Source organism: Aspergillus pseudonomiae, assembly GCF_009193645.1.
Source record: "Aspergillus pseudonomiae strain CBS 119388 unplaced genomic scaffold BDV37scaffold_113, whole genome shotgun sequence".
Taxonomy (NCBI): domain Eukaryota; kingdom Fungi; phylum Ascomycota; class Eurotiomycetes; order Eurotiales; family Aspergillaceae; genus Aspergillus; species Aspergillus pseudonomiae.
Window position 1 is genome coordinate 99,900 of NW_022476105.1, and position 10,160 is coordinate 110,059.

At 47.3% G+C, this 10,160-nt stretch overlaps 3 protein-coding genes across 3 annotated transcripts; all 3 read left to right on the forward strand.

The window, feature by feature from the left end:
- The first annotated feature begins 164 nt into the window (after positions 1 to 164).
- BDV37DRAFT_262670 (uncharacterized protein) lies at positions 165 to 2,746 on the forward strand. Its single transcript, XM_032083459.1, has 4 exons — positions 165 to 366; positions 518 to 1,120; positions 1,228 to 2,163; positions 2,222 to 2,746. The coding sequence occupies exons 2-3, from the start codon at positions 901 to 903 to the stop codon at positions 2,064 to 2,066; spliced, it is 1,059 nt and encodes a 352-aa protein (XP_031936050.1). The 5' UTR covers positions 165 to 366; positions 518 to 900; the 3' UTR covers positions 2,067 to 2,163; positions 2,222 to 2,746.
- A 493-nt stretch (positions 2,747 to 3,239) lies between these two features.
- BDV37DRAFT_290888 (uncharacterized protein) lies at positions 3,240 to 7,145 on the forward strand (the record flags this gene model as incomplete). Its single annotated transcript, XM_032088820.1, has 5 exons — positions 3,240 to 3,249; positions 3,335 to 3,381; positions 3,437 to 3,535; positions 3,599 to 3,955; positions 4,011 to 7,145. 5 exons carry the CDS (start codon positions 3,240 to 3,242, stop codon positions 7,143 to 7,145), a joined length of 3,648 nt encoding a protein of 1,215 aa, XP_031936051.1.
- A 617-nt stretch (positions 7,146 to 7,762) lies between these two features.
- Positions 7,763 to 10,134, forward strand: BDV37DRAFT_23457 (lipase). The gene is made up of 6 exons (XM_032080411.1): positions 7,763 to 8,368; positions 8,446 to 8,562; positions 8,612 to 8,695; positions 8,759 to 8,803; positions 8,862 to 8,955; positions 9,009 to 10,134. Exons 1-6 carry the CDS (start codon positions 7,897 to 7,899, stop codon positions 10,078 to 10,080), a joined length of 1,884 nt encoding a protein of 627 aa, XP_031936052.1. The 5' UTR covers positions 7,763 to 7,896; the 3' UTR covers positions 10,081 to 10,134.
- The last annotated feature ends 26 nt before the right edge of the window (positions 10,135 to 10,160 follow it).

Below are 10,160 nucleotides of genomic sequence, written 5' to 3' on the forward strand. Positions count from 1 at the left end.
CACAGTTGGTTGCCTTGAATCTCCATACACGTCACATAAATCTGAGGTACATGGTACATATGCATGTTCTATGTTGCGATAGGTAGTGTTCGTTGGGTATATATGATTGATCTACCCATCCGCGGCGGCTAATCTTCTCTTCGTCATATCCACCACTATTGTCATGTACTCTCTCTTTCTCTCTCTCTCTTCTCTTCAGCGCGGTTCAATTTTCCTGCTTATACCTATCGAGTTTCTTGTAGATCATTATTATTGTCTTTCTCCTGTGCTTATTCCTCACATTTCGTTCGCGGTTCAAGTTTCTCCCATCACATATCCTTCATTTCCCTCCCTCAGTGGATAGTTACTGGTTTTTGGGCAGTGGCTGTAAGTTTATCATCCACAGCTCGCTACCAGTTCCCAGTGCCTTTCTTCGACTCGTGTGTCTTCCCTTATATCTATTACTGCCTTTTTTTCACGGCATCCTATCCTGATGTCTCAGCGATGAATAAGCACCAACAATAATTTTTCGTAAAAGCTCTGCTGCAGATCTCCTGCAATCAAAGGTCTTGATCCACTCCTTGGTATGTACGTTTTTTCCCCCTACCTATCCGGAATCTGTTGTGCATCAATTTATGCATGGCAAATATCCAAGTCCTGGGACCCTTCTGCACAACCGAAGTTTCATGATCCCGACGTTCAGAAACTCGTTGGCCGAGCCGTGAGGTGCAGAAGGCTGGTTTGTTGTGCCTGAGAAGTGAGGTTTGCTCCTTGCTTACAGCTCTAACTATACCTGCGTTTCCACTTCTGGTATTTCTACTCTTATTGTGTGATCACTCTTTCTACTTCATTCATCCTTTTTTCATGGATCCCCTTTTACGGTCATTCCCGTAGCTCCCAACATTCCAACAAATACCCACAATGCCGAGCATGGCCCGATTCGGTCGGGCCAAGAAAACGCCAAAAGCAGTAGCCAACAATGCTAACTCGGACATGCTTGTATCACCGACGTCAGATCCTCCGCGACGGTCCCCTCGTGTTAGTCTACCACATGTGGAAACGCAACTGAATATGCATCAATACAGTGGTCTTTTTGATCTCGACGCCCCGGAACGTCTGAAGGCCGTGGAGTCGTCTGCAGGTGGGTGGTTTTTTTTTTTTCTCCCCTTATCGGGCTCCGATTAGCCATCATTCCAATCAGACAAGTCACCAGTTGCTTATTGTGAGATTATGTGCACATTCTTACAGAGTCGATTACCTCGCATTCCTCGAACGCCCGAACAAATGGGTCAACACTTACGAACAGTGACTCAATGACAACTGAATGGTCTTCGGCAGTCGGTCACGCAGCCACGGGCAAGTCTGGTCGTGTCATACATAATCTACAGGAGGATATTGCCCGCTTGACGCGAGAGTGCAGTGTTTATCGTTCCCGGGCGGAAGAAACACAGCGCATGAACGATGCCTTCAAGACTCAGGTACAAAACATGACGGAACGTCTCCGGAACCTGGAGCAGGCACACGAGACGAACCTGCATTCGATCTCTCGCAAAGATAAGAAAATCGAGGAGTTACGCGCAGAGGTGCAGAGCGAAAAGGATAGACGACTGCGAGCAGAGACGGACACGAAAAAATTCCATCAACTGATGGATGAAAGCCGTGATGATTTCAATCGGAAATGCGCGGAGTTGCAGGAGATCGCCAACCATGCTCGGACCCAGTATGACGTGCTTGCTAAAGCTGGGCAACGTGAGCGGGCAGATCAACAAAGGAGGGTGAAGGCGATTCGCGATGAGATCGATGCTCTAAAAACACGACAAGAAGAAAAGAGTCTGCACCTTGAGCGCTTGGATGCTGTGATGGCCCAGAAAAATCGTGAGATTGAGATTGGCCGAGAAAATTTTGACAAGCTCTTTGAGGTGTACGAGTCCTATAAAAAAGCCCATGACGAAGAGGTCCACACACTCGTTGAGAGGGGTCGCCAGGGTGATGCCAATTTGAACGCAGCTTTGGCTTCTCTGAAGGAAACTGAAGATCGGATGAAATGGGCAATCCAGGTCAAGAACGAGGTCAAAGATGCCCATTAAAACTGGACCTATAAAGTTCGTGGCGCGTCCACGGTGGCCTTTTCTTTTCTTTAACAGGCAGCTAGCGCTGGTCGTGAAAGCCTAGGTGGATTAGCAGGTTTGTTAACAAACTACTTCTCGGTAACACTGTTTTCTACTTGTCTAACACTGGACAGTTTTCTTTCTTATGCTGAGGACACACCTATCGCAACCTGTCTCCCTCCCTAATGGACCGGGTGGTCTCGAACTTTGGGTGTAAGCCCCAGGTTGCTCTTCTCTTTGACCTGTTTATAACCCCCCTTTCATAATCTGAAAGCATTTCATTCCACTTCCCGGCGAATCTGTCCGGGCTCAATCGCTGTTATCTGGAGTTTGGGATTGTTTGATACCCTGGGGGAAATCCACTGTCATATCACCTTGCTTGTTAGATTGCATTTACAGTACAGTGATGCCCACAATGACTAGACTGATAGATATATTTTCAACATGCACATACAGGAAACTACTGTGAATTCACGTATTGGACAGACACGTGATGTCCTTCTTTGTATTCAGCTGTCTTTGGTCAAGGTTCCGACATTACCTGCCCCTTCCTTAGGTTGCCTAGCGGCTTACTATTAGAATTCTTCTATTTCTTTCTCCTCAGCCGTGAGTATTGATCAACTGCCTGTACCCCACAGCAATATTCAATTTGCGTTTGCGCATTACCAGAGAGTTCTTCACCGTTGGTTGCATCTACCCGTGCAGTGTTTGTCTTGTTCCTGGGAATAGAGTCTTAGATGCCAGGCTACAGGGCCTATTGTCACGATTCATCTCACCTAAGTTCCAAGGTCTCCTTCCGCTGTTGTCTTGGTGATGTGGTGATATTTATATCTGTCTTCCCAGCTCACTTTGCTTTTCCTTCACACTCTTCCCTTACTTGCTACCGCTACTGCTTCTTCCCATTCTAGTTTTCATAATATTCTCTTCTGCTTTACTTCGTTCCATCCTATAGTACTTATCTCTCATATATTTTCAAGCTACATCTCTCTTTGTAGTTTCCACTGCCTCCTTTGATGCGTGGGAGTTGCTTCTAGAATGGTACAAGGATGGCGAATGAACAGCGCATAACATTCGCGTCCATCTGGGCATTCGAGGACATTGGGGTAAAGAAACTCTCCCTAGTCTGTGAATGCAGGTCATTTGCTAACCAGAATGGCGATAGGTGCAAGATATAGGCATTGAAATGAAGTTCGCCCCTTACGTCCCCAATGACAACTCCGCCAATACTGATGTGCGCTATAGGAAAGCACTACCTCACCTGGATTACCACTGCGAATACCTGAGGCATGACGACGTAAGTCCTTCGAGAAACAACCTTTTCCACTGCATTGCTAATTCACTTATGCTAGCTCCTGGTGGTGAAAGGACGTATGAACGGCTCTGCAAAGAAGATCGCGGGTCTTGTTTCAACCTTTATCGAAGACCAGAAGAATAAGGATCTTCTTGATGTATGTCTCTCGCCTTTCTTGCCCAGAGATGACCGGTTGCTAATATGTCATAACAAATCTAAGATGCCACGTACTCGTCAACTGAATATTCCTATCATGCTTCGAGACGACGGAGCTTCTGTCCCAGTCGCTACTACCGAAGATAGCCTAGGGGGTCTCTTGGCTCTTGACATTGATTCGGATGTGGAGCTGATACATCAATCTCATCTAATGACTCATGTCACAAAATTCTGGCTATCGTCGCATGGAGGCATTGGGTGCTTTGCGACTGGTTTCCATGAAGTCCTCACTGAGATTGCAGCCGTGACAGGCACAAATATTACTATAATAGATGAGGTTAAAGGCATCCAAATATCTGGAAGTAGCGCTGGAGATGTTGACGACGCTGTAGCGAAGCTCACTCGGATTGAGAAACCCTTGGTACGTGACACGCCTCTTAAAGTATATCTAGACACTAACTACATATGTTTCTCAGTCTTGCCTTGTCAACCACAAGGTGGGCAACATGGGTATAGCCACAGAAGACAAGGCGACCCGATACATCATTCAGAATTATAGCAGCCTGAACCAAGTGGCTCTTCGCCGTGTTCTAGCTGACCCCGTAACGAGTTCGAATCTCGGTATCAGCCAGATGTTTGTCACTACCTCTCTTTCATTCGATGAGGAATCTCAGAGTTACATGCTGCCTAAGAACGTTGTGAATCCACGGCCAATTAGCAACGGGCCGGGGAAGTCCATAATATGGCAAAATTATACTTTCCCTGAGGTTGGCAAAGGGGATGAGTTCGTTCTATTGGAATCTGTTGAAGATACAAATGTTCCGGCTGCAACATCAGTGACCTTGCCCACTCATCCTTTTCTGACTGCCGAGAAGGCTAAGCAAGTCAATGAATGGGTCGCTGAGGGTAAGGAAATGGAGGTTACCAGCGAACAGCCTGAACACCCACCTACACCACCACCTGAGTTTTCAAGCAATACAACAGCAGCCCTAGGTGCTAAGAGAGGTCCAGCTATTAAGACAAGACGGCCTATTCCATCAGCTATACAGTCAAGCCAATCGGTTCCGTTGGTGGTACCAGTGACGAAATCTGAACGTGTCAAGGTCCCTGATCCTGTACCCAAGAAAGAAGATGCCTCCGCACCCCGCAGAAAATTCAAAATGACATATAGCATTGAATCGGGGAATACAGATATGCGTGTCAGCTTCTCTAGACCTACTAGCCCTTGTGAGCTGAGAGATGCGGCTGATTCCTTCCTTAATGCTTCGACACCTGCTGCACCGAAGCCACGCCCCTCCCTAATCTTCGACGAAACGAAGCATGGGCTCAATAAGCATCCCCCACGCCCTCCAGACAACAAAAATAGTGGTCAAACTTTCAAAGCTCAAAGCAAAAGTGATTATGTACCCGCTCGGACAACCAAAAAGCTCGACACAAACAATTTGCTTGTTGACGTGACCGCACCAGCAGCCATAAGTACGAATTCTCTTCCGATGATGCGTGCAGACCAGCCAGCTTTGATACCACTGAATGCAAACGTTGACTCCGAAAACACGGTTCTACAAAGCAATGCGCCATCGCGGATAAACAACATCACCCACGACTTGAGTGGCTTAGTGATGGAAACGGATTGTGGACCTCAAGATGACTCTGGCTGCCCTGTATTACATGAGGGTGCAAAATCAGGTAAAAATGACAATCTTTCAGAGCAGGTCAAAAGGCTCGTCATGTTGGAAGAGGCTTTCCTTGAGCAGACGAGAGAGCCAACCACAATTAGTGAAGCCTCGGCATGCGCTGCCAATCCTCCCAGTCCCCGAAATCAAATAAATGCGGTCCTGTCAAGAAGGCGACTTGAAGAGCTCGAGAGACGACACAAAGCGGAAGGAAAACAACCAAGCGATGAGGTGACTACCAGGGAATTTCATCATACAATGAATCACAAAGCGCCTAAGCCAAGTCACAATGTCTCAAGTAAGTCTCCGAGAAAAGCGAAAAGGCAAGCCACTCTGGAGGATGCCTGGGGAATACCGAAAAAGCCGACAAAGAGCCGGATCTCAGACAACCCAACTCCATATGAAAATATGGGGCCCAAGAATATATCTCCCCGACACACGGCGCAGGAAGATGTGCAACATGCCCGAAAGGTGCAAGGAGAGCTGAGTATGAATGAGAGTATCAAACAGCTTTTTGAGATCCTAAAACCTACATTGAAAGCTGCCGAATATTTCCCTGGGTCTTTGACTTTGGAGGTTCAGATTGGTCTCGCATTGATTCCAGTTCTGCCGAAGACCTACAAGGAGGGTCTCATCTCCTTAAGAGAGTGGACAGAGATAATGCAACCACGGACTGGCGTATCTGCACCAACTACCAAGTTCATTGATAGGCTCACAACATCGGGACTGGATGTTGATCATATTGTGGACCTTAAAACATCAAAAAATGGGAATCGCCGTTTCTTTGAACACGAAGACAACGAGTATAGTGTTTTCTATGAGTTCCATTGCCTCTCTAAAACAGATCAATCTATCATTGTCGAAGTTGATGGACGCGGAAAATATTCCATCAAGAAGCCAACCGAAGCACTAGGTGCAGTCAATATTCACTTTCCTGGTAGTATCTGGGATGCTCGTATGATTGTCCGTGGCAATATTGCATATCCTATCCAAGGATATCAAGAATTTGAAGACGCCGCCCGATATTTGGTGGACCATCTCTGGGTCCAGCCCGACAAACACCTCGTCCATCTTTACACTAAAACTTCCAAAGACAAACATCTGACTGTGGACAAAGTTCTTATGAAGCGTTGGACCCGCTATCGGTATATTCGTTCGAACGATTGCTCCTCTAAAGGCATCAACACCCCCGACACTTCGTCATCGACAGGAGGAAAAGCAGATTCCGCTGCTGATTCTGCGGGATCCAAGAGTGCAGCAAAAGAAATGAACAGTGTCGACAACGGTGGGACCCCCGAAGCACAAGAGCTTCAACTGCAAGTCACAGAAGTACAGGATCTATTGATAGGGTCCAGCTCCGCGGACACTCAAGCAATAAGAGCACGTTGCATTCCACTGGCGGAGATGATACGCAGGGGGAGGCAATGGTATGAAGTTTCGCTTGTTAGCTCTGCCATTGATGCTATATTGAAGACTAATGCGAATATCGAAATTGGAGAGCGCACGCACGATTGGCGTAGCCTTGACCTGCTTGGAAACGACGCTATTTTACTGCAAAGCAGCATACCGGGTCCAGATTCAGCATTGCCATCTAGGCCGGTCGCTACTGCTGTGGGGGCCGCAGGTATTGGTGATCTCCTCCGCCTAACGAAAGCGGTAGTTCAGAACATGGATGGTGTTGGATTTTGGAACTGTGGACCTTGTGGTGATGTTGCCCGGATGCCAGTGACCGGTTCTCTGAACGCCTTAAGTATCCCCAACAGACCTATCACATCATCCATGGATGTCATAGCAAAGACAGAAAGGAAGAGCTTGAACTTTGACGAATTGGAGAGTATCAAGGAAGTGGAAAGTAGCATTGGGAGCGCCCCAGCGGCTAACAAACCGAATGCTGCCTCTGACCTGAAGAAGGAACAGATTGAGATTGATTACTGGTGATGGGGCCATATGTCACTCTTTCGTCGTGTCGCTTATGCTTTGGTCATTCTTTGAATTGATTCTATGGGGTGCTTTCTCATGGAGCATATGGGACGACACCACGCAGCCCGCGTCTCTTCAATAATCGATGGGGATCTTGATACACGTATGTTGGAGGCATGATAGCCTGCAGTATATTCCCGTATTGTGTTCTTCTAATCTCGTAGTCCTAGTGACTGTTTGACTTCTGCTAGGTCAATCCCGATCCAAGAATTTCCATATCCCAGGCCCAATAAACTTACTGCTGTAAATAGACACATAAACTCCGGGGATAATAGTAGAAGTACCTGGTCCGGGCTGGAGAGATTTTGCAATCTTCAAATTTTTTTAGCGTTAGAAGTTCAAATCATTTTTCCTCCAGATTGCTGGCACATCCATGATGGCTTTTGACATGATGGAGAAAGGCTTGATCTTGCAAGTAGCAAGAAATTGGGCTCATGGATTGGTAGAGGCGGGGGTGTTCGGCATTGCTCCAAGCAACACAAATGCGTGCAGAAGGGGGCCTAAATTCCTGCGGTCGCCAAATCGGACAGCGATTGCTAATCGCACCCCATGACACTCAGTCACCGCTTTTCTCTCCCTTGTTGCCTTCTGTCATGTTAATAGAAGTCAACGTGGTATACAACTTCTCATTGTGGTTGCCTCTATGAATCTCACACGCCGCAAAATCGGTGTAAATACCTGAGTACTGAAGAACACATTGACGCTGACCATGACTCAAACTTGCAACTCTATTCTAGTCGCATTGGTTGCTTTATTTGCTGGCTTGTTTGCTTTCTATCGCAATCAGTTCGACAGTTTGCTAGCTCCAAACAATGAAGGCTTCGAATTTACTGTGGGTGGAAGACGATTGATCTCCCCACCGACCGTGACCGACCCTGCCCGAGATATAAAGTACCTGGGCAGCTATTCCTTGGGAGTTGAGCATTATCAAAACATTTTTTATGCAGAGGCACCATGGGGCAAACGCCGCTTCGCACCGCCCATTCCGTTCCAGTACGCGAGGGGATCGGTTGTTGATGCCACTCGTCCTGGAGCCTGGTGCCCGCAAGGGATGGGAGATGTGCTCCCTTTCACAAGCCGGGTTGTAAATATCAGTGAAAATTGCTTGAGCTTGAGGGTTGCTCGACCGACCGCTACCAAAACCGATGAGCGGTTACCGGTAATGGTGTGGATACATGGAGGTAAAGTGATATTCACCATTGCAAATAGAGCACTCCTGGGGATCCATTGAGTTCCGATGCATACTAATGCGTCTTAGGCGGCCATGCTCTAGGTTCTGCCTCTGAGGTCTTATACAATCCAGACGGATTGATAAGGCAATCTGTTGCGGACGGCCAGCCACTGATTTACGTCGCCATTAATTATCGTCTTGGCTGTAATGCATTCTACCCTTTGATTGAAGCTATATCTAATTGTATACCTAGTTTTTGGCTTTGCAACCAGCAAGACAATGGCTGAAAATAAGCAGACGAATGCTGGTCTTCGTGACCAACGGGCAGCTTTGGAGTGTATGTAGCTACCTAACAGTCCTCGCCTTTTCATTATAAGGCATCTCACACCGTTAATTATAGGGGTCCGTGATAATATTGAAGTCTTTGGTGGAGATCCACAAAGAGGTGATATGATCTACTAAGTGACGGCTTACCAGTTGTAACTGACGTTAAGTTCTACAAGTGACTGTCGTGGGACAAAGCGTGGGCGCCAGCGATATTGGTCTACATTTGACATCATTCGAAGGAACAAAAGGAGTTCCGTTTCAACAAGCGATGTAATACACCTGTGAGACAAAAAAATACGTCTTGCGCTGACTTGGAGATGTAGTATGATGTCGGGTGGGCCAGGCTTGAACTTTAACAGCAAGTCAGACTTGGTCGCAAATAACACTGCAGACATCGCGAAAAGAGTTGGGTGTGCTAAAGAGGGCGAGGATCAATCTCCAGAGACCTTGGAATGCCTACGAGATGTGTCCTTTGATGTTTTGACCAATATCTCTGTAACGGCATCTCGGAAAGCCCGCCCACCATTCGGCGAGGGCTTTTTCTTCCCGACAGTTGATGGTGACTTCATCCGTGACCGGCCTTCTCAGCTCATGCGTGCCGGTAAATTCGTGAAAGAGATTCCGGTGATCGCATCCTGGGTGACAAATGATGGTGCCTGGTATGCATCACCGTCGACTTCCACAGATCAGCAAGTATTAGACAGCTTTGGCTTGTGGCTGTTTAGCCTTTCCAATTCCACAAAAGAGAAGCTCCTGCAAATATACCCACTCGAGGACTTCGAACATCTTGTCCGGAAAGAATATGATGGCCCTATCTCTGCACAGTACTACCGCGCAGCGCAGATGAACAAAGACATTTGGTTCACCTGCCCCGTGCTTGACTTTGCATGGCAATACTTCAAAAATGGGGGCGCGAAACAATCGCAGGTTCGGCTATACGAACATAACTCCACAAGATTCACACCCGCGTTCGAGATGATGGGCGTCCCGATGTGGCGTGTTGCACACCTTAGTGATATTCCCTATGTATTGAACGTCCAGCATCTGGATGGGGGTACAGACAACTCAGCTGCCGAGCTCGCGCTGGCCAGGACCATGAGTACGTCCATAACCAAGTTTGTAAATAGCGGCAGTCCTGAAGGTCATATTGGTGGCGTTGAGACATGGCCTGCTGCTTTCGTTGATGTTGCAAAAGAGGACTTGCAAAATGATTTTCCGGGAAAGCTTTCATTGCAGATCTTTGGTGGCCCCCATGGGACCATGCCTGTGACTATTGCCGAAGGTTCTCGGCATGATGCTAAAACTGCTGCTGAGGAAGCGGTGCACTGGGAGAAGCTGTTCGATCGGTGCGGATTCATCAACAGCGACAAGATGAGAGAAGAAGCGGGAGTCTGAGAAGTTGATTGATTTATTATTATTATTGTTTTCTTTGTTGCTTTCTTTCCTTCCTTCCTTCCTTCCTTTCTTTCTTTTTT